Consider the following 24244-nt stretch of genomic DNA (forward strand, 5'->3'; position numbering starts at 1 on the left):
TCTGGGGAGGAGCGACTGCAATACCAGGAGATCTCCAAATGCCACCTGGAGGTTGGTAGCCCTCCGTGTGAGGTGGTGCTGAGGGGAAGGTGCTTCCCCGGGGCCCTCCATAGTTAACCCAGACACCAGGCAAAGTTTCTTTTGCACTTGATGACTCCTTCCATCAGGATGCCTTGCTCTGGGTGCACTTTTGATCAGGAGAATGTCAGGTGGATCTGGGTGGAACTGGGTGGAACCCGAGAAAGACGGTCACGGAGCGCGCCGGAGGAAGCCAGCACTTGTCCCTTGGTGGGCTAAGCGGAGGAGAGCCACCCCCCCAGTCTGTCCCCAGCTGTCTGCAGAGGTGCTCTGGAGGGAGGGGGGTCTGTGGGGGACGCTGGCTTCACCGCAGCGGGGCAGGAGAGGCCTCAGACGTTGTTCTCGCTTTCGTCCTGGTCCGTGGCCGAGGGAGGTTTGTTGTCCAGGGCGATCTCTGGGCCGGGCTTCACCCCCGGGGTGGGGCTGGGGCTGCCGGAGGCCAGGAGGTTGGCGGACTGCAGCACCGCCTCGGAGTGCTCCCGGGCCTTCATGCGCAGGGCGGCCACGCTTGCCGTGCGGTTACTCTGGCAGCCGTACGTGGGGAGGAAGGAGAGGCCCATGTGGTCAGGAACGCAGCAGGAGCACAAGGGGCTGCCTGGAAGGGGAGAAGAACAAGAGAAAAACACCACCTGCCGCCACTGCTGCTGCCGCCCTCCGCGCCAGAGGCACACCAGGTGGGGGGGAGGGAGGGAGGGGGGCAGGGGGCAGTTATCCCAGGGTCCTGCCCACTGACCACCAAGCGTGGATGAGAAGAGCTGTTGGGTATTACAAGTTGAAAACACTCAGTATGTCTGGGGTTAAATGTTTGTTTATGTGACTCACAGGAAGTCACGTGTTTCTCATGTAACCAATGTTCTTTAGCTGTAGGAATGCCCGGGAATTTTCTCCCTGATCCCACTTTCAATCCCCTTTCCAATAACCCACTTCCAATCCCCTTTCCAACTCGATTTTGCCAGTTCGCACAGTCAAATTGTTGGGTATTACAAGTTGAAAACACTCAGTATATCTGGGGTTAAATGTTTGTTTATGTTACTCACAGCCTGCAGGGTTCTTTTTGTAGAAAAAGCCCAGCAGGAACTCGTTAGCATAATAGGCCACACCCAACAGCAGAAACTCATTAGCATATTGGGCCACACCCATGATAGCACATCACATTAACATATTAGGCCACACCTCATGTTGCCAGAACTGTGGTCATCCAGCCACACCCACCTTTTGCTTCTTATTCTGTTTACCTTGTTGTCAAAACCCGGGGCTTTTTTTGTAGCAGGAACACTTTGCATGTTAGGCCAGACACCCCAGTGTAGCCAATCCGAATGAGTGTCTGCTGTTGGGTGTGGCCTGTTATGTTAATTAGTTCCTGCTGGGTGTGGCCAATTTGGGAGCCAGCCGGAACTCCGTTCCTGTGCGTTCCTGCCCAAAAATAGCCCTGCTCACAGGAAGTGACATGTTTCTCATGTAACCAATGTTCTTTAGCTGTAGGAAGCCCGGGAATTTTCTCCCTGATCTAGGGATTTGATTGGGACTAAAGTGTCAAGGTGTATTACCATTTTATGGCTTCTCTTCCCATCTTTGTTTAGTGTTCTGAAGAAGAAGAAGAGTAGCCAAAATCTCTCTCTTCTAGTTTTGTCTTTGTAGAGTAAGGATGTAGCCGATGATGCTCTGTTGTTATTTTCATCCCAGTTACCCTTCCCATGCTAGAATTTAGTAAAAACTTTATATTTTAATCACACATAGACTCTCAGTCTGAATTATTTCACTCTGGCTCTGCCGGACTATCTTATCTCTGCTAAATGCCATTTTTTCAATATCTCCCTATCACCCAACAAGATCTCCACCCCACCAGCACCCAGACATGTGCACGCATGAAGACGCCCCATGCTGAATCAGAAGGTCAGTGTTGGGTACTCAGACTGGAGGAGGCTCTCCACAGTGTCAGAAGGTGGTCCTCCACATCAACGACCACCTCGCACTTTTGGCTGGAGCTGCTGGGATATTGAGCCCGAGACCTGCTGCGGGCAAAGCGGATGACCTTCCACTGTAGCACAGCCCATCCCCCAAAGTGGGGCTTCATACACGGCCAAACATGAAGCTGCCCTCCACTGAACCAGACCCCCCTGGGCCCATCAAGGTCAGTCCTGTCTACTCGGACTGGCAGCGGCTCTCCAGGGTCTCAGGCGGAGGGCTTTCACAAACCACCAGTTTGGTGTGGTGGTTCAGTGCGCGGACTCTAATCTGGGAGAACCGGGTTTGATTCCCCACTCCTCCTCCCCATGTAGCCAGCTGGGTGCCCTTGGGCAAGCCATAGTTCTTCTGTCAGAGCTGTTCTCTCTCAAGGGCAGTCCTCGAAAGAGCTCTCTCAGCCCTGCCTACCTCAGAGGGTGTCTGTTGTGGGGAGGGGAAGGGAGAGGAGTTTGTAAGCCTCTCTGAGACGCCGAGCGAAGGGTGGGGTATCTCTTCTTCTTCTGTTGTCTGGTCCTTTTTTAACTGGAGATGCCGGGGATTGAACCTGGGACCTTCTGCGTGCCAAGCAGAGGTTCTACCCCTGAGCCACAGCCCCCTCTTTACAGCTCTCCAGGGTCTCGGGCGGAGATCTTTCACATCCCCTACTGTCTGGTCCTTTTAAACTGGAAATGCCGGGGATTGAACTTGGGACCTTCTGTGTGCAAAGAAGTGTATGCTCTTCCACTGAGCCAAAGCCCCTCCCCCGGGAAATATGTGAGGGACAAAATATTCTGGGATATCCCTGAGATGTGCTATGCCTGGTCCTACGACTGGAGACCCCTGGCACTTTGAGCGGTGGGGTGGGTGGGGGACATTGTTGGCTTGGAATGTGAGAGATCCTGAAGCCACTGAGGAAAGACCCAGCTCAGACTTCCCTGCCAAAGGAGCATTGTACAAAGCTGTGCCTTTGCCGTGCCCTTCTTTTGACTGGGCACAGCGAGCCGACGCTGCTTTTTAAAGCGGAGGTTTCCACTCCGGAGGATGGATGTTACTCAAATGCACGCAGATTCTGCTCTGTGTTTAGATTGGGCTGGTCCAAAGATACCACCTTGCCCTCTAATGCCGCACAGCAGCAAGGAATCATAATGTTCCCTTTCACTGGCAAAGCCAGGAATAAGCAGGGTTGCCAACTCCGGGACGGGAAGTTCCTGGAGATTAGGGGGTGGGGCCTAGGGAGGAAACGGCGCTCAGCAGGGATGTGATGTCATACAGTCCCTCCTTCAAAGCTGCCGTTTTCTCCAGGGAAACTGGTGCCTGCCACCTGGAGATGCTGTAACTCCAGGAGTTCTCCAGGCCCCACCTTGAGGTTGGCAACCGTAGGAGCAGGGCACTCACTCAGGTTCCTGCTCTGAGGTTCACACAGCAGAAGCAGGGGCGATCCAAACCACATCCATTGATTAGCAAGGCAGTCCGGGGACGAGAGCAACTGTTTCCAGGACAAGGGAGCTCTGGCGGTCTACAGTTCTGACTAACAAACAGGATAAACCAGCAGGGAACGTCCACCCAGTGGGTGCGTTCAGACGCACCGTTTCAGCCGGCATAAACTGTACCGGTTGGAACCGGTGCAGTTTATGCTGGCTGAAATGCGATCACACTCACCTCCTGTCTGCGGATCCCATCACTGTATGCCCGTCCACACACAGTGGGCATCAGCGGTTTGGGGTTTTTTTAAAAACTCAGTTTGCGCATGCGCATAGGCAGCCATCCACAGAATGGCAATCTTCGCGCATGCGCAAAAAACCCCATCTTACATTTAAACTTTAAAGGTAAGGACTTACCTTTAAAGTTTAAAGAGCAAAGTGGCCTCCCTGAGGTCCCGGACGCCTCCGAAACGCTAAACTAAGGCCCTTTTCTTTTTTTTTTAAACAAACGCCAGGGCGAAGCTTCGCCCAAGCGCATATCGCCGACCTTTACCAAAAAAATGGCGAGCGAAAATCGGAAGCCTCAGGCTTCCGAACGGAAGTTGTTTCTCAACGGTGGAGAGCGATCAGATGGCGGGTACAGCGATTACAACCGTTGTACTCAGGATACCACCACTTGGGGACCTAGTGGCAGAGCACAACGGTGTAAAGGGCTTTGCAACGGTTAGAGACAAAAGGCAGATGTTCTACGTGTGAACGCCAGTAAGTACACCGATTGCAACCGGCACCTATTCCGTTGCAAACGCCGCGTCTGAACGCACCCAGTGAGTCACATGGTGGAGGAGGGAGACAGCAGACCGTTCCATTGCCATGTAGACATAAATACGCCGCAGGGAGAGTTCCGTCCTCCTTACTGTTGCCAAATCCCCCCTGGCCACGGGTGGTGGCTGGGAACCTCCTGGAGATTTGCCGGTGGAGCCTGGGGAGGACAACAGATAGGGATGCCAGCCTCCAGGTGGGACCTGGAGATCCCCTGGGATTACAGCTCATCTCCAGACTACAGAGATCAGTTCCCCTGGAGGAAATGGAGGCTCGGGAGGGTGGACGGTATGGCACTGAGCCCCACTGAGGTCCCTGTCCTCCCCAGGTCCATCCCCAAATCTTTAGGAGTTTCCCAACCTGGACCTGGCAACTCCCCCCCCCACACCCCACCAGTGACCGGGGGCACCTGGCAACTTTAGCATACAGTCCACCCTCCAAAGCATCCGTTTCCTCCAGGGGAACAGACCTCTGCAGTGTGCAGATGAGCTGTAATTCTGGGCCGTTCCCCAGGTCCCACCTGGAGGCTGGCATCCCTACATCCCCTCCCTCTCCGAGTCCTGGCAAAAGTCACGCCAAGCGCGGCAGGTATGTCTCACTGGGTCAAATGCACAAGCCGTTTCCCAACAGCAGCCTTCTACTTCCTTCCCCCCCCCCTTAACCTGCCTTGAACCATGATAAAAGGTGGGGTGCGATTTATAACTGATGTCTTCGTAATTGATTAATTAATAGCAGCATCCACAAACATACAGAGAGGAAGCACCGCACTGCATGCACCCACGGATGTGGTGCGCCGGGGAAGAGAGAGGCTCAAATGCGCCTCCACAGCCTTTTGTGAGGAAATGTCTAAAGGGAAGCACCACACGAAAGCAAAACAGGCCCTCTCAGCAGGGACCACCCCCTTGGCTTGCTTCTGTGGCCCCTGCCCCAAGGCACTGCGGACCTTGGAGGGTTCTGAACTGTTTTACGAGCCTCGAGGTGGGGTATCACCTAGGCAACAGACTTCCCTTGGAGGCTGGGTTTTTATGGCATCCTTATTGGCTGATAGGGTCGCCAGCTCTGGGTTGGGAAATACCTGGAGATTTGGGGTGGCGGAGCCTGAGGAAGGCAGGGTTTGGGGAGGGGAGGGACTTCAACTGAGTAGAAATAGCCATAGAGTCCACCTTCTCAGGAGCTGCGGTGGCTCAAGTGGTTAAGACGCCGAACTGCAGGCTGTGGAAAGTCAGTCGTTCAGCAGTTCAAGACCCGAGTGTGCCGCATGACGGAGTGAGCTCCCGTCTCTGGCCCCAGGTCCTGCCACCCTAGCAGTTCGAAAGCAAGAAATTGCAAGTAGATAAATAGGTACCACTTCGGTGGGAAGGTAACAGCGTTCTGTGCGCCTTGGTGTTTAGTCATGCCAGCCAGGTGGCCACATGACCACGGAAACATCTTTGGACAGTGCTGGCTCTTTGGCTTTGAAACGGAGGTGAGCACCGCAACCCTAGAGTTGGACTCGACTGGCTTTCGAGCAAGGGAACCTTTACCTTTACTATATATACAGGTAAACGTAAAGGTTCCCTTGCTCGAAAGCTGCGGTGGCTCAAGTGGTTAAGATGCTGAACTGCAGGCTATGGAAGGTCGGTAGTTCAGCAGTTCGAGACCCGAGTGTGCCGCGTGACTGAGTGAGCTCCCGTCTCTAGTTCCAGCTCCTGCCAACCTAGCAGTTCGAAAGCAAGACATTGCAAGTCGATAAACAGGTACCACTTCGGTGGGAAGGTCACAGCATTCCGTGTGCCTTGGTGTTTAGTCATGCCGGCCACGTGACCACGGAAACGTCTTCGGACAGCGCTGGCTCTTCGGCTTGGAAACGGAGATGAGCACCGCAACCCTAGAGTTGGACTCAACTGGCTTTCGAGCAAGGGAACCTTTACCTTTACCTTTTACCACCTTCTCAAGTGGCTGTTCTCTCCGGGGGAACTGATCTGTTCCAGTCCCAGGATGTCTCCGGCCCCCACCTGGAGGCTGGCAACCCTACCTACTGAGATCCCCCCCTCCCCAAACAACACCCCCTCCAGGTTCCACTCCCAAACCTTCAGGGATTTCCCAGGCTGGAATTGGCACCCCTGACTCTGAACGTGGCTGCGAAGGGCGGGTTTCCTGAGTCCCTCGGGCTGTGGGGACCCCCCCCCCTCCAGCCACGGCCGCTGACTGGGGCGTTTGCAGGACCAGATGCTCCCCCCCGCCCCGCCCCCGACTGTCTCTTGTATCCTAAATTAAAACACACAATTAGGTCTCCATTAGGTTACAGCAGATTCTGCAGAATTGATCCGAAGCACCTTCCCCTGCTGTAATGACATCACCCTTGAAAGGCCAGGCCTGGACATAAATACTTAATGTAATAAATACAGTCTGAAATATTTGATCCACTTGGCAGTTTAATTGATCTGCGAGGGGGAGACTGACAGGAAAAATTAAATTAGCCCTGCCTCGGCTCTGCCAGGAGCCCATTACGCTCCGAAGGGGGGTACCCAAGCCATGCTCGGCCTCGCAAAGGGATTCCTTCGGCACAGAGACCCCACAACCAGGGGGGGGGGATTCGGGGGGGATTGGGAAGGGGGGGCCCTGCCAGCTCTGGGTTGAGAAGTACCTGCAGGTTTTGGGGGTGGAGCCTGAGGAGGGGCAGGGTTTTGGGGAGCGGCCTCAGCAGGTCATCCTCCAGAGCAGCCATTTTCTCCGGGAGAACTGATCTCTGCGGCCTAGAGAACAACTGTAATCCCAGGAGGTCTCCAGGCGCCACCCGGAGTTCGGGAGCCCTGACGTAGGTCTCCCATTGGCTTCCCACGAAGACAATGTGTGGTTTCAGCTAGCTTTAAAAAGGTAAAGGTTCCCTTGCTCGAAAGCCAGTCGAATCCGACTCTAGGGTTGCTGTGCTCATCTCCGTTTCAAAGCCGAATAGCCAGCGCTGTCCGAAGACGTTTCCGTGGTCACGTGGCCGGCACGACTAAACACCGAGGCGCACGGAACGCTGTTACCTTCCCACCAAAGCGGTCCCTATTCATCTACTTGCAATCTCTTGCTTTCGAACGGCTAGGTTGGCAGGAGCTTCAGCTAGCTTTACTGAAGACCAAAAGAGGAGGTTACAAGTCGAGCTGGAAAGCAGCGCCCGCACAGCAAGGCCTGGAGCACACCGCTGCTGACTGCTCGGGCTGCTGGGCCCCGGCAGAGGGATGGGAGGGAGGCCCCCGAGGTATTGTGAGGCTCCATACCTGGACACCCCTCGATCGGCCTCCTGCTCCCCCCCACCCACCGTCACCCAGTCACTGCCCAGCAGATTAAAGCAACTCCTTCTGGAAGCTGGCAAGACACAGGGGTGCCATTCTCCGGCTGATCGGAGAAAATCCCCCCCCCCAACGCCCTGCACAACATGCTAATGTTACCTGGAAGTGATGTTAGTGCGCCGGTGACATCAGGGGGCGACGCTCTGCTTTTTGGGCAAAACTCTATGGTTCCAGGCCATTTTTGTCTGAAAAGCAGAGTGTTGCCCCCCCCACCGACGCATTGGCATCATGTGACTCCCTCCTCCCCAAACCACACCCTGCCCAAATCCGCCCCCCCCCCCCAGCATGACAAAGGGACCTGACAGACCTAGGATGCCAGCCTGTGGGTGGGACCCGGGGACCCCCCGAAATTACAGCTCATCTTCAGACTTCAGAGATCCGTTCCCCTGGAAAACATTGATCCTTTGGAGGGTGGACCCCAGGACCACCATCTGGAGGTCGGCAACCCAAGGAGAGAAAATACAAAAGCCCTCTTTTAGCATCACCTTTCCCCTGGGTGGGGATAAGAGGCAGGCATGGCATCGGCTCCACTGGTGGACCTCCTGAGGGCACCTGGGTTTTCGCCACTGTGTGATGCAGTGCTGGACCGGATGGGCCACTGGCCTGATTCAACATGGCTTCTCTCATGTTCTTATCGTACCCCATTGAGGGTACAGTTATTGTACCCCTGTCCTATCCAGGCTCCATCCCCCAAACTCCAGGAGTTTCCCAGCCTGGATAAGAAAACTCTACCTCTGCCGTCCTCCGCTGGTGGCCAGAGGGGACCTGGCAACCCTCGCAAAACATGACTCTCCACTTCGCACGAGGAGAGACTAGAGCTCCAGCACCAGGCTGAGAAATACCGGGCTCGAGGAAGGCAGGGCTTGGGGGAGCGGAAGGACTTCAGTGGGGCACAATGCCACAGAGTCCACCTTCCCAAGGGGCCATTTTCTCCAGAACTGATCTCTGTTGCCTGGAGAGCAGTTGTAATAGCGAGAGATCTCCAGCCACCACCTGGAGGTTGGCAATCGTAGGAGAGAAGGTGCAAATGCCCTCTTTTGGCCTTGCCTTTCCCCATAAAAGGCGTGACAACCGTACTGTGCTGCTACCCTACTTGGGCTCCACATAGGGTGGGCCGCCTCCAGGTGGGGCCCAGGGTTTCCAGCTCTGGGTTGGGAAATTCCTGGAGATTTGTGGGGTGGAGTCCGGGGAGGGGAGGGGAGGGGCCTTCCGCAGGGTACAATGCCATAGAGAGCCCGCCTTCCAAAGCAGCCATTTTCTCCAGGGGGACTGACCTCTGTAGCCTGGAGACCAGAGTCATCCCAGATCTCCAGCCACCACCTGGAGGTTAACAACCCTACTGGAGACGGGGTTCCCATTTGCCCACTTATGGTGGGACACTTCCAGGTAATTGAGGGCCTCACCTGATTGGGGGGGGGGGGCAAACGGGGGCCAAGGGGGCAGCAAAGGGGAAGAGCAATTGTACAGAGAAAAACTTGAAAAGAAAAATAAGATGTTGGGATCATAGAGTTCCTGGCGATTCCTAGAACTACCACCAAGAGAATGGCACCTTCCTTCCCCACTCCCAGTTCTCTGAGACCGGCAGAGCCCCTGTGCACCCTTCAGAACTAGGGTTCCCAACGTCCAGGTGGGGCCTGGGGATCTCCCAGAATTACAGCTTATCTCCAGACTAGAGAGGCCAGTTCCCCTGGAGGAAACGGCTGCTTTGGAGGATGGGGCTCCCTGTGGCATTGTGTAGCCCACTGAGGGCCCTCCCCCAGACTCCACCCCCCCAAAAAAATCTCCAGGAATTCCCCAGCCCAGAGCTGGCAACCCCGGCTCAGCACACAAGCCAGAGCAAAGCCACGGAGACGACCCCAATCCCAAAAACAAAACATTAACATTGTCTTTCTTTTGAAAACATTTATGCTGGCTCTCCTGGAACCTGCCTGAGATGGCTTACGGGATCAATGAACATAATAAAAAAACACACGAAAAGATATTAAACTCCAGCAGGAGAGAGAAACCCGACCCAGGATGAAAACATGGACCATCAACACAGGCTACAGACAGACAGGTCAAGACTCAGAATGCAGACTGCTATCCTGGCCTGCAGCTCTGCTAAATAAGAGTCGGAATGAAACGACCCATCTCAAGGGAATGAGGGCCCAAACCAAGTACCCCTAGGAATTCTTTCCCGGATGGGCAGAGGGGTTCGAGACCCTGAACCCTCACGTGTGTGTGTGTGTGTGTGTGTGTGTGTGAGTGTGTGTGTGCGGGGTGGGGGGGTACTGAGTTCCGAGGGTTGCCAGCTCCAAGTTGGGAAATTCCTGGAGATTTGAGGGGGGAGTGGGGCCTGGGGAGGGCGGGGCTTGGGGAGGGGTCTCGGCAGGGCCTAATGCTCCATCCAGTCCACCTTCCAAAACTGCCTTTTCCTCCAGGGGAACTGATCTCTAGAGATCCCGGGAGATCCCCAGGACCCTCCTCTCAGGGCCACAGCTGTCCGCCTTCCTGGACGGCACCGGACTCAGGACTGTCGCAAAGCCCACTCGCCCCGGACCAGTGCAGCCCCAGCACTCGCCTGGAGCGTGCCCCAGTTAAGCCTCCATAAAACGCTTCCTCCTGCAGCCCCAGCAGCAATCAGGCCCTGAATGATCCTGATCGATCCTGTCCAGGGCCTTGATGTATAATGCAAGCGCTGCTTTCCCATCAATGGCTCGGGCCACTCTGCCAGCACAGCAAGCATCAATGCACCGGAGCACGGGGTGGGGGCTGGAGGGGCCATCTGCGGATGAATCAGGCTGCTCCTTCCATCATGGCAAGTGTCATTATCCCCCCCCCCCCCGCAAGGAGCTCCAGGGCAGGCAAGAAGGTCCCAAGGAAGCCCTGCAGGAGTCGAGGGGATGCTCCTCAGCCCCCTCCCCAGAGCGACGGATCCTCCCACGGAAAAGTGGGGATTCTTGTTTACCCTCATTAATAATCTCCTCCCCATTAATGAATTGCACAACTGCCTTTGTCCATTAAGAAGCCGCTCGGAGGTTCTGGCTTTTAAGCTTGCTGATTTCGCCCGGCGCATAAATAAATCAAAGGTATTTTCCCCTTTGTAATTCAGCATTCGATCAAAGGTTCCACAGTGCAACAACATGAATAGCCTCGATATTCTGGGCCAGGGGAGGAAGACTCACAAGCAAACATCTTCCCTTTGCATTGCCTATAATGTGGAGGGTAGCAGCCAAGATGTTCCTTCCTAAATTAGGAAGCTTATTGGGGGTGGGGGGTGGGAGAATGTTTATCTCATTTTCTAAGAATCCCCTTTGGTGATAAAGAGGCCAGGAGCCAAAGGCTCGTTTCAGGGATGTCCAAATGGAGAACTAGAACATCTGTAGGCCGGGCTGGTTCTGCGCCTGTCGGCCTCAAGGGAGCGGTGTGGTTTGAATGAAAGAGACAAAGGGTTAACCTCCACACCACATGGACACACATGCACACACCCCACTGCCTCCCCCCCCACACACACTTTTGGAACTGGTCTTCAGTACGGGCCTTTGGACATCATCTGTACTTGGCTTTCTTGCCAGGCCAGTGAGGAGATGCTCTCAGGGGACACTGCTGCGCTGCTGTCTGCTGGGCTGAAGGTGCGCATGACGCTGAGGGTCCAGGTCTGCTTAGTGACAGAGACTCTGGTGCTAGGAGGTTTGTCGAGGTCTCACTGGCCTCAAATACATCACAGACCTGACACATGTCAGGTCATGGGTGCATGACAGGGGAACTCGCCTTAAAGGGCACTCGTTAACTCAGCCTTGCAAGGAGGAAGAAGGAGCTTCCGGTTTCCCTCCCACCCCACTTCCACCAGTGGAAACAGCCTTCTTAAGAAGAGCCCCCTTGCCCTTTCCACTGGCAGAAGTCCCTTTTCCATTCTTGCTGTGCCAAGTGAGCGAACGCCCGTTTAAGGTGAGGTCCCCTGGTGTTCTTCTGACTGTGAGTCCAGTGACCCAGCACGTGTTTGGTCTAGCACCAGGGCTGGCTCCCTCACTAGGCAAACTAGGCGATCACCTAGAGCGGGTCGGCCCTTAGGGGCGCCAAGCTGCACCCGGCCCCGTACTCTGGGAATTTCTTTGTTATTTGTGTTTTTCATTCCTCCTAAAATGCATTTATTTTTGAAAATTGGTGGGTGCATGGGGGGGGGAGTGCCAGAAGGGATCCTCACCTAGGGTGCAAAATAAGCTGGGGCTGGCCCTGCCTAGCACATATTTGCATGCAGCCTCCATGAATGGCACACGGACAGCCGTAGCTGGGGCGTTGAACTGGCCCTCAGGAGAGCAAACTCAGCTCCACTCTCACATGGTGAATGTCATCGTCTTCAGTCCCCCATTCAGAGCTTAATTTCTGAATGTGGACACCGTTGCCCAGGGGTCATTTCCTGCGGGAGCACACAGGAGCGGAGCTCCGGCAGTAAAGAGCCCAGGGGGCGGGCACATGCAACAAGCCCCGCCCCCTGCTCCCAGCAGCCCTCAGTTGGGCCAAAAGCGGCCGGGGAGGTGTCCACACCCCCCCCCCCCCCGGCCCTCAGGTACAAGCTCTCCCTCATCTGTGAGGGCAGATCTGCATGTTCCCGTGCCCCAATAGCTAGAAATCCAAAACGGTCCAGTGGAGCTTGAGTGGTGGGTGGGTCAGGGGGTGTGGCACATGCAAACAAGTTACACTAATAAGTTATGCTAATGAGCTCCTACACCTCTTTTTCTACGAAGTGACTCCTGCCATTGCCCACAATCCGTTGTGTCCCAGGAGTCTCCTTTCTTAGTCCACGGTGAGGGAATTGTACTCTGAACATGGCCCTCACTTCATTTATTCCTGTGCTGAGTCCTAGCACTGGAAAGGGGGGGGGTCGCCACGCCCTGGAACAAACCCAGCACCTGCATGCTGGCAACCCCAGCCAAGGTGCACCTCTCCTCAGGTCCTCTATGCTTCCTCTGGCCTCTCCCCAAGGACCACAAGACGACCGGCCTGGTTCTCCTCTCCTCTCACCCGTTTTATCTTCACGACAAGCCTATCAAGTATGGCAAGCTGAGAAAGAAAGAACTGCTGGCCCGAAAACACCCAGCAAGCATTGCGTTGGTGGGTGTGTGTGTGCGTCTGAATCCTGTCCCGGAGTGACACTGACTGTGACCATCGGTCCACACACTAGCCATTTGCCTCAACGCAGGGCCTGTCCTCAAGCACAACAAGCCGGTCCTCATGCAGGTGAGTCTGCCTCATTCAGCCGGACGCCGCAAGCCGAAAGAAGAGAACGCCTCTCTGCTTCATTGATCAAGCAACCTGGATGGTGCAAGCACATGAACGAAGCCACAGACTCTGGGAGGATGCGCCATGATTCCCAAGGGCTGCTTACCAACCTAACCAAGGAGGAAACCCTCACTCAGGCTCCTCGGCCGCCCTCACCGGGGTTCCGAGCGAGAAGGAAAACCTGTGCCTTCCGGAAAAACTTTTCTTGCCCTCTAGCACAGCCCACAAAATGACCTCAAGTAATGGGGGGGTGGGGCATTTACAAGATGTTTGGTGCCTAAGAGAACTCCCTCCTGGTCTCAGGGAGCCCAAATGGAGGCATGAGATGGAGAGCACAAAACAATAGCTGTCCCTTTTAAATATTTCATTTTTTATCTTCCTCCTCGGTTTCATCTATACATATAAAAGAAAGTCCCCTCACCGTAAAACCAACGCCCAGGCCAAACTGCCGGACCTAGAAACACCAAATTCGGGGAGAGCGCTCCTACCATGACGTAGGTGCTCATTAAGAAGGGATTTTTTAGAAATTCGACCCCTAAGGGGGTCAAAAGGGGGAAAATGTGCTCCCTCCATTGATTCCTATGCAGCTGCCAGGCTGCTGCCACTCTCTGATTGGTCAGCTGCAGAGCTCAGTGTTCTGAGGTAAAAAAAAGCCAACAGTTACAGGAGACTGCAGAGAGCTCATGACAGTTGAGGAAATCAGGAACGGCCAACAACCACCTGTGAGGTGCAGTAGTGCTGCTGGCCCAGCCTCTCTGATGGCTTCCAACACACTCCCCCCACCTCCTACACCTAACAGGCGGTTGTCTGTCAGGTGCAGCAGCGGTCGCAGGGTGCTTAAAGCCACGAGGGACCCCACCCCAGCAGTAATGCCTTAGTGATCCTGCCAGCCCCGCCTGCACAGTGGCTTCTAACACTCCTCCCCCTCCATCACTGGACAGGCAGCTGCCAGGAGGAGGCAACTTAGGAATGCAGCAAAGACATTTGCACATAGTACTCCTGCGGAACACTGAGCTGCGCAGGCCAAGTACCAGCAAGATCACCCTGAGGTGCTCAGAACAACACAGTCTCCATATGAGCAAAACAATCCAGGAGCACAAGTAGAGAGGCCATCTCTTTCGTGGAAGGTGGCAGGAACTGACTTAGCAGACAACTGCTTCTTAAATGGACAGTTCTATATGGCCTGCTCCAGAGTGAGCTCACCAAGCACCCTGGTGATCCTAGCACCTGAGGGCAGAACCACCAATGTGGTCTAGAGAGAGGTCCTTCGGTAGAGAGAGAGAAAGTACGTACCTTCTCCACTAGGATTTCTATAACAAATGTCACATTTCAAACTTCACATCATCGATATTATAACTGGATTTACGGAACTGAAATACCGGAGCGAAGCACGGGTATCAGGCTAGTGGGTTATAAATTAACTCTAAAGCCTGTGGAAGCAGCTTGCTGCTGGAGATGGGCCGTGGTTTTGCCTCTCCCCAGTCCCCAATGCTTGTAAGCCCCAGGCCGTTTCCTCGGCCAACAGCCCAGAAAATGCATCCCAGCAGCTTCATGAGTAACCAGGAGTCTGAGCCGGTCTCTTTCCCCCTGCAAACTGGCTATAACAAAATGCTTCCCAGTTCAGGAGAGATTGCAATGGATTGGGCCCATTTTTGCTCATTATTTCACCAGCAATTTATTTCACATGAAGTCGCCATAGTGGAAAGCCGCTTTTAGAGAGGCGCTCACCACCTCCTCCCAGAATTCCAAATGTGCCCACAGGCTCAAGTAGGTCGGCCACCCACCTGCTCTGCCCACCAGTGTTCCCTCTAAGCTGAGTTAGTGTGAGCTAGCTCACAGGTTTTTTGGCCTCTGGCTCACACGTTTTTGCCTTATCTCAGGAAGGATGGCTCCAGAGCAAGCTAATTCATGCAGTAGCCAAATTGATCGCTCACAACTTTAATGCCAGCAGCTCACAAAGTAGAATTTCTGCTCACAGGACTCCACAGCTTAGAGGGAACATTGCTGCCCACTGCCCCATACTGGCTTGGCCCAAAGGGAGAAGAGATCCAAGAAGACCAAGAAGATGAAGTACCCTAGACAAGGCAAGTCACAGGAAGGACGGCTGAAGGGACTCTGGAATTATTGCACACCTATTCTAAAGGGCGTTTCCCAGATCCTTAGACGGGAAATGGAAGAGAAAATAACCGTTTACCAGATCCATGGAGACGAGGCCAAGCAATGGTACTTCCACAGAACAGCCTTGCAGAGTTAGGTCAAATCCTGGGGGGGGGGGGCAGGCGGTAGAGACAGGAAGGGCTCTTGACCACTGGAGCCACCCAACTCCTGAGAGACGTTGCCGAATCTCCCCCTCTGGGGCTCCAGCGAAGAGTCCGGAAGCACCCGGAATAGCCTGTGTCAGTTTCCAAACAGGAAGAAGCAGCTCCCAGCAAGAAAGGCCACCCTGACTGATCCACCAGGCCTCCGTGTGCAAAGCACAAACGCTGCACGCAAGGAAACACTTCCCTGTGTCCCAAGCAGGGCTATTTTGGGGCAGGAACGCACAGGAACGGAGTTCCGGCTGGCTCCCGAGTTGGCCACGCCCAGCAGGAACCTCATTAGCATAACAGGCCACACCCAACATCAGAAACTCATTAGGATTGGCTACATTAGGGGTGTGTGGCCTAACATGCAAAGGAGTCCCTGCTACAAAAAAAGGCCCTGGGTTTGGACCACAAACAAGGTCAACAGAATAAGAAGCAAAAGGTGAGTGTGGTAACATGGGGGTGTGGTCTAATATGCTAATGAGCTGTGCTGTCAGGGGTGTGGCTTCACATGCTAAGGAGTTTCTGCTGTTGGGTGTGGCCTATTATGCTAATGAGTTCCTGCTGGGCTTTTTCTACAAAAAGAGCCCTGATCCCAAGCAAACTAGGAGGGGCGGGGGAGATTCTGCTTGGGCTGGTTCTTGAGCATGAACGCTGCTGCTTCCCCAAAAAGCCAAGCCTGCCCTGACAGAAGGGGAAGCCCCTTTGCTGAAATCCCCCTCCCCCAGGACCAAGGCTCCCTCTAAGCTGTGGAGTCTTGTGAGCAAAAATTCTTCTTTGTGAGCTACCGGCATTAAAGTGGTGAGCGAGCCGTTTGGCTACTGCATAAAATTAGTTTGCTCTGGACTCGCAGTGTTCCCTCTAAGCTGAGTTAGTGTGAGCTAGCTCACAGATTTTTAGCCTTCTGCTCACACGTTTTCGTCCTAGCTCAGGAAGGAGGGCTCCAGAGCAAACTAATTTCTGCAGCAGCCAAATTGCTCGCTCACAACGTTAATGCCAGTAGCTCACAAAGTAGAACTTTTGCTCACAAGACTCCACAGCTTAGAGGGAACATTGCTCTGGAGCCCTCTTTCCTGAGCGAAGACAAAAACCTGTGAGCCGGAAGCTAAAAAAACTGTGAGCTGGCTCACACTAACTCAGCTTAGAGGGAACACTGCCGGGCCAGGACCTCTTTGCTCAATGACACCAGCACTGTTCATGAGCGACAGCAAATGCACATACGGTCCATGCACAGCATGCACTTGGTTTCTCTTTTACGTGGGTTGGATAATTCTCATGTCATTTCCCGACACATTTAGGGTCGTCAGACCCCCGCCCCAGCCACTGGTGTCAGACCCAGGGCTGCCAGCAAGAGGCTGAGAAACTCCTAGAGTTGTGGGGATGCAGCCTGGGGAGCCGAGGAAGGACAGGGGCTCCGGTGGGGTCCGATGCCACAGAGTCCCCCCCCCAAAAGCATCCGTTTCCTCCAGGGGAACTGGAGAGGAACTGCCATTCCGGGGGATCCCCAGGCCTCGCCCGGAGGCTGGCATCCCTAGCACATTCGCCCAGGTCCTGATCCCGAAAAGTGACTGCAAGCTGGCCCTTTCCTATGAGTAGGTGCATGCACCTCCATGCAGGACGTATGTGTGTCCCCTATTCACAGAGGTCATTTCCTGCAGGAGCGCACAGGAGCAGAGCTCCGGCAGTAAAGAGCCAAGAGTAAAGGATGGGCACATGCAACAAGCCCCGCCCCCTGCTCCCAGCAGCCCTCAGTCAGAGCAAGAAGCAGCCAGGTAAGTTGCAGAGCCCCCCTCCCCCGGCCCAAAACAGTCTAATGGCACCTTGAAGACCAAGTTTTACTCAGGTACAAGCTCTCCCTCCCCTCCGAGGACAGATCTGCATGCTTCCCCCTCCATAGCTAGCAATCCAAAACAGTCCAGTGGAGCCTGAGTGGTGGGTGTTGCCTTCTGACACACTTCCGGTGATGTCAGGGGGTGTGGCATATGCAAATAAGATATGCTAATGAGCTCCTGCACCTCTTTTTTCTACGAAATGACCCCTGCCTGTTCACATGTGGACAGGGCGTCTCAAAGGGAACGTGGGGGGTGGGAAGAGGAGGGAGGGAGACTGGCGGCCACGGAGGAGGAAATCTGCCGAGATCTGAGGAGGAGATCTTCCCCTGGAATGAAGGCCGGGAGTTGCTGCGCTGGCAGCCCAGTCCTGAAGCCTCGCGACTTTAGACCAATCAAAGACGCACTCTGCAAGGCCTAACTCGTGTTGCCAACCTCCAGGTGGGGCCTGGAGATCTCCCCAGAAATAGAACTGATCTCCAGAGTGGAGAGGTCCGTTCCCCTGGAGGAAATGGATGCACCGAAGGGTCAACCCTGTGGCATCGTACCCTGCTGAGGTCCCTCCCCTCCCCCAAACCCCACCTTCCCCAGGCTCCACCCCCAAATCTCCAGGATTCTCCCAACCCAAAGTTGGCGGACCCCAGAGCAAATCAGCTGCCAGGCCGAGGTTTTGCCTCAAAACACTCACTCCCGAGGAGGGCCACTGTCCGCAGTGCTCACTCTACAACGAATGCACCATTCGTACCAACAAACGTAAGGAAAGGAAGAAGGCATCCAACCAGAAGGGGAAAGAAGAAGTTACCTTAGGGCTGTGATCACACAGACAATAAATAACCCACTTCCAATCCACTTTCCAACTCGGTTTTGCCAGTTCACACAGTCAAATTGTCGGGTATTACAAGTTGAAAGCACTCAGTATATCTGGGGTTAAATGTTTGTTTGTGTTACTCACAGGAAGTCAAATGTTTTTCTTGTAACCAATGTTCTTTAGCTGTAGAATGCCCGGGAATTTTCTCCCTGATCTAGGAATTTGATTGGGACTAAAGTGTCAAGGTGTATTAGCATTTTATGGCTTCTCTTCCCGTCTTTGTCTGGTGTTCTGAAGAAGAAGAAGAGTAGCCATAATCTCTCCCTTCTAGTTTTGTCTTTGTAGAGTAAGGATGTAGCCGATTTTGCTATGTTGTTATTTTCATCCCAGTTACCCTTCCCCATGCTAGAATTTAGTAAAAATGTTATATTTTAATCACACATGGACTCTCAGTCTGAATTATCTTACTCTGGCTCTGCTGGACTATCTTATCTCTGCTAAATGCCATTTTTTCAATATCTCACTATCACCCAACACAAATCCAGTGGGAAAGTGCATTGGAAGTGGAATATGTAGCGATCGCAGCCTAGGAAGAGAACTTGGGCGGCCCTTTCACCAAACAGAGCCTCCCCAACCCCACCTCCGGCATTAAAACGAGGGGCTTGCGGCTTAGTCAAATGGGGTCCATTGCCCACTCTCTGTCTCCGGGGGAGACTGGACAGGAGCCTAGAACTGTGAGACGCCCCACCCCCTCCGCCTGTGACTCAAGGAAGCCGTTCCTTACCTTTGAGGGATGCCACGTGAGATAAGGCCTGGGCGTAAGTGGCCGTGTTGAGGAGGGTCCCAGGCAGGCACGAGGGGAAGAAAGGCCCCGAAGGGCCCACGGCTCTGCTGAGGCTGTGAGGAGAAGGAGGGAAGAGGGTTAGAAGGCCGTCCCCCCCTGCTGGCCCTGCCTTCGGCCCCTCAGTGAAGGGAGTTTCCTTGGCTCCAGGGCATTCAGCCTCACAGCAGCCACGTCAGGAAGGTTGTGGCTAGTCCTGCCCCAGAGATGGCACCTTCTTCTTGGGGATTCCCTTGAGGAGGGCCCAAGACTGGGGATCTCCACTTGTGGATTAGGGGGCTGCGAGACAGCCACACCGGTCACCAGCTCCTTTCCATTACCCATTTCTGGAGTCCGCCTTCTAAGTGTAGCCGCCACTGATGCCCTGCTAGGCTTTATTGATCAGCTGGGGGATCTGTCCTTAGGGGGCACCCTGCCCTGTGCTAGCTAGGGAGGAAGAGGAGGAGGAGGAGGAGACTGGATTTATACCCGCCCCTTCAATCAGAGCTTCTGAGCAGCTTACAATCTCCTTCCCTTCCTCTCGCCACCACAGACACCCTGTGAGGTAGGTGGAGCCGAGAGAGCCCTGAGAGAAACTGCTCCTGAGAGAACAGCTCTGAGAGAACTTATGACTGACTTGAGGTCACACCAGCAGCCGCATGTGGAAGAGTGCGGAATCAAACCCAGTTCTCCCAGATTAGAGTCCACACTCCTGACCACTACACTCAACTGGCAGTGCCTTTTCCGCCATGGCCCCTACATTACGGATTCCCCAACCCCGATAGACTGAAAAGGCACTGAAAAGCCGCCCTGAGCCTGCTTGCGGGTTGGGCGGGGTATAAATAAAATCAATAAATAAATAAATAAATATCACTCCTGACCTCCCTCTAGGGGCACATGGAACTCTGTCTGGAAACTGATTTACTGGCCCTTCTAATTGGACGGCTGCCACAAACTCTTTCCAGCTGACAGTATTAATTGATTGATTTATGGTTTTGAAGGTTTCGATGGATAAAAAGTGAAGTGTGATATTATTTCCCTATTTTGCCGTAAGCAATCTCAAAAGCATTTTTACATAATTTACAAGCCAGCAAGGAAGCTGCCAACCTAGCCGTTTGAAAGCAAGAAATTGCAAGTAGAGAAATAGGTACCACTTCAGTGGGAAGGTAACAGGATTCCGTGCGCCTTGGTGTTTAGTCATGCTGGCCACATGACCACAGAAACGTCTTCGGACAGCGCTGGCTCTTCGGCTTTGAAACGGAGATGAGCACCGCAACCCTAGAGTCGGATTTGACTGGCTTTCAAGCAAGGAAACCTTTACCTTTACATTTTTAAGCAAGCTGGACAGAGGCCGGGAGGCATCCCCTTGCCTGCCCACTCAGTCCTAGTCCTAGTCCTAGTCCTGGACTTGTTCAAGGGTGGGCTGGCCATTTCCCTTACTGTAATGTATCCAGTCCAGACAAGTCCAGACAAGTCCAGACAAGTCCAGAGACAAACGTCGAGCCTCACTCCAAGAGACAATGGACTATGCGGATCCTAGCCCACTCCAATCAGGGGGCTAGGTCCCGGCCGAGAGCCTATGGGACTCTCAGCCACTGTAAATAACCTATTGGGAAGTAGGGGTGTGTTATGGGTGGTGGTTTCTCGGGGGATATAAGCCGGCCTGCAAGCCGGCCAAAGTCGTCTTGTTCCGGATAGAATAAAGTACGCTTTTGTGAAATCACTCTCCGTCTGCGTACTTTTCACTTACTTTCCCCATCCCTCTGCCGAAGCCTCAGGGGCCGCCTGGCCCAGACCCCTCCTCAGCCCAGACAGTTTGTGTGCCGCTTCCAGTTTGGGGGAGAACACAGTGGGTGAGCCTGCAGTGCCTCCTGTCAGCCCCGCTCTCCGGGGCCCTTTTCACGTCCCCGTCCACTCCTACGCTTGCTTGGGTGCCCGTCCATCTCCTTGGTGTCATTCCAACTAAGCCGGGAGTTCTCTTCCCTTGCCATCCCCACCCCGGTCATTTGGACTAGCACAGGCTCAGCCGCAGGGACGATGCACAAAACATTAGTCGCCTGCGAGCTTCTGTTCCGCATTGCTGAGGCCAAACAGAAGTTCCCGAAGCCTTACCTCTGTTGGATCTCCAGAGTTTCCTTCTTATTCCTGGCTTGGTCCACTGGGGAGGGGGAGTTCAGATTCCTTCCAGGGGGGGTCACCTCAGCTATGGTCTCCTTTGGTCCTTCCTGGTCCGAAGCGCCTCGCTCTGTTTTTCTCCACTTAGCCCTTCTGTTCTGGAACCAGACCTGGATTGGGAGGAAGAGCAGCGACAGGCAGCCTGGCTTGAATATCGCGTGTCCGTCATGTGTGGATTAGCCCTCCTTCGGTGGAACGGACCTATCGCTGCTCTGCGTGCAAGACCGGGACTGGGTCACAGAACTGCCGCCAGAATATCTGCACCTCCTTCCGGCTTTTGTACAATGAGATGCTTCACACAGAGATGCATGCGACTCCAGAAAAAAAGGAAATGGGGGGGAGGAAAGGCCTATTAGCATGAAAACACATGAAGCGGCCTTAAACTGAATGGACCATCAGTCTGTTAAGACCACTATTGTCTACTTTGACTGGTGGCAGCTGACTGAGGTCTTTCCTACCAACTACCACAGGGTCCTTGTAACTGTAGACACCAGGGATTGAACCCAGGACCTTATGCATGCCAAAAGCAGATGCTCTAGTCTACCACTGAACCGCAGCTCTTCTCCTAAAGCAGCATTTCATACGTGAAACTTCCTTTTCCTGAATCAGACCATCAGTCTATCAAGGTCCTTTCAAACTGGAGATGCCTCTGGGGAATGAACCCAGGACCTTCTGCATGCAGAGCAGAGGCTCTTCCACGGAGCCAGGGTCCCTCCCCAGCAAGGGCTTATGAATGCCAGCCTACCATAAAGGCTGGCACTGCCAGTGCCACCGCTGCAAAATCGCAGGGAAAGTGTTGGGTGTTACAAGTCAAAACACTTCAGTATTTACAGGGTTAATGATGTTTGTTATGATCAACAGGAAGTCACATGTTTGTTTGTAACCAATCTGTTTAGACAATAGAATGCCCGGGATCTTTGGAGCTAACTTGCTAGTCTGATTGGAAACCAATGTGTCAAGTATTTAGCATATTGGCTTCTCCTCCCATTCTTTGTTCTGACTGAGAAGGAGACGCCATTCTCTTCCCGTTTTACCTTTTAGCTGTAAGGACGTAGCCATATTAGCTCTTTGTTATTTTCATATCCTGTGTACCTTTTTCCCCTGTTAGGTTTATAGTAAACTTTTATATTTTGATACACACCATGGACTCAGTCTCTTACTTACTCTGCTGACTTACTTAAAAAGAATCCCAACAAAGGTTATGGGCGCCCAGCTCATTCCTTTCTGCACAAAGCTGACAATGCATGTGTGTATGAGTTTACTTAGAAACTTTTAAGAATAGCACGGACAATTTTTTAAAAACGTTTTCTGAATTAAGTGGGAGCAGAGAAAAGTTTGTTTCCTCTTTCTAGAGCTTGTCTAGCCTTGTTGCAGGCAGGACAGAAGGGGAGAGAAGATTTGTTTTCTGCTGCTCTATGCGAAGGATCCCTGGGGCTGAATCGTGCCACTGGAAGAGGGAGATCAAAAGGAAGCTTGCTTAACTCCACGCTGACCAGACCCAGACCGCCTGTTGCCATTTTGCCTGTTGGAAGGATTAGTAAAGTAAAATATGGCTGTTTCAAAGAATCTTTCTTTCTTCAATATTCCACCTTTATCTAAAACAAATTACAACTGGTGGAAGGGATCAATTGAGTGTGCTCTAGAATCTCAATCTGCTTTGCATGTACTCACTAATGACGCTCCTGCAGATGATCCACAAAAAGAAAAATTTAAAGAGAAAGATGGTTTTGCAAAATCTTTAATCCTTGGGAGTGTTATTGTCGGTGACAATCAAAAGCTTTTAACGTGCAAAACTGCAAAAGGAATGATAGACCAACTAGATGAAAATTACAATGGGAAAACGAGAGCTGACTATCTCTTTCTCTTTCAACATCTGATTAATGCAAAGATGAGAGATGAAGGCTCACTGATTGCAAATTTGAACAACATTATGGATACTTTCAATGACCTAAAGGTAATAGGAAGCCCACCAACTGATGATACTGTTATTGCTGTAATTTTGGGCTCATTAACAAAAGACTATGCTCATGAAGTTGCGTTTTGAAGGGAGTAGAGAAATTAACCATTGATTATGCAATTTCTTATTTGGAAGCTGAGGGGAATAGAAGAGAAATGTCCCAGCTCACTGATAGCATGTCAGTTCTTAGAGTGAAGCCTGCTTATCAAAGAGAAAATGTAAAGAAATATGTTAAATGTTTTATATGTGCAAAAACTGGTCACCTCACCAAACAATGCAGGTTTAAACCAGCGCAAGATGAAAGAGACCGCACCACGCGGACTCCCACTGAAATAGGAGCCTCTAGGGGGCGTGGCAGTGGAAGGCCAAATGCTACCAGCAAGCAGACTGGGAAAAGGCCTATATTCTTTCTTAATAAAACACAGCCAGAAGCTGTAAATGTAAACCAGAGTGGAAATGTGCATGCATTGTCTGTTAATGGAAGAGAATCTGATGCTAAAGCTTTATGGCTTCTCAATTCCGGAAGTTATTCGCATATTGCAAACTCAGTTGAATGGTTTGTTGATTTGGATAGAGATAAAAAGCCTAATTTACAACAAGTTAATGGTCAAGAATTAGCTGTGGAAGGAACTGGAACTGTTGTGCTGAACATTTTGAATACATGTGGTGAAATTGAGGAAGTTATACACAAAGATTGCATTTTTGTTCCTGAGGCCACTATCTGCCTCACATCCACTATGAGGATCATAGCAACTGGTTTTAAAATTAATCTTGATCAGGGCCAAGGCAAAATTTGGCATAAATATGGTGTTGAGCTAATGATTGAAGAACATGGAAATTTTCATTATCTAAGAAACATTGCTGTTGCTAGTGATGATGAAATGGACACTAATGGGCCAGTGTACCATACAGAATCATCTGCATGTGATCACAAGGACTGTTTCTATGCATGGCATGTAAAGTTTGCTCATAGGAATGTGCAAAGTGTAGAAAAGCTGTTGAAGGACTTTAATATCTATGCTGTTGATTGTGATGCTATGAAAAATGGTTGTGAAACCTGCTTTAAAGCAAAAGGCACAGCTCCTAGCTACAAGGGCAAATCTCCTGAACAAAATACAAAATTTCTAGAGATTGTGTACTCAGATCTTGTTGGTCCAATAAAAGAGTCTGCTGGAGGCAGCAAGTATTTTGTCAGTTTTATGGAAGCAAAATCCAGACATGTCTATACATACATACTTAAAAGCAAAGATCAAGTGCTTGAAAATTTTAAGTGCTATGTTGCAGCTGTTAAAAACAAGTTTGGAAAAGTGCCAGAGGTACTGTTTACAGATAATGGCACAGAGTACCACGGCGGGGAGTTCCAAAGATTCATGCAACAGGAAGGAATTGAACATAAGACTACAATTCCTTATTCGCCACAACAAAATGGAAATGCAGGACGCTTAACCAGAACCATTCAAGAAATGGCACGTTCTATGTTAACGCAATCTGGACTTTCAGAAAATATTTGGGCT

General features: G+C 52.4%; 1 protein-coding gene across 1 annotated transcript in view; it reads right to left on the reverse strand.

The window, feature by feature from the left end:
* Nucleotides 1-407: 407 nt before the first annotated feature.
* DRGX (dorsal root ganglia homeobox) overlaps nt 408-24244 on the reverse strand; it is a 33683-nt gene continuing 9846 nt past the window's right edge. The window contains exons 4-6 of the mRNA XM_015414188.1: nt 20711-20883; nt 18563-18675; nt 408-673 (exon numbers count right to left, since the gene is read on the reverse strand). Coding sequence (XP_015269674.1) covers nt 408-673; nt 18563-18675; nt 20711-20883 — 552 coding nt within the window. The remainder of the gene's footprint in view (nt 674-18562; nt 18676-20710; nt 20884-24244) is intronic.

Source organism: Gekko japonicus, unplaced genomic scaffold (assembly GCF_001447785.1).
Source record: "Gekko japonicus isolate JY-2015 unplaced genomic scaffold, Gekko_japonicus_V1.1 scaffold1319, whole genome shotgun sequence".
NCBI lineage: Eukaryota > Metazoa > Chordata > Lepidosauria > Squamata > Gekkonidae > Gekko > Gekko japonicus.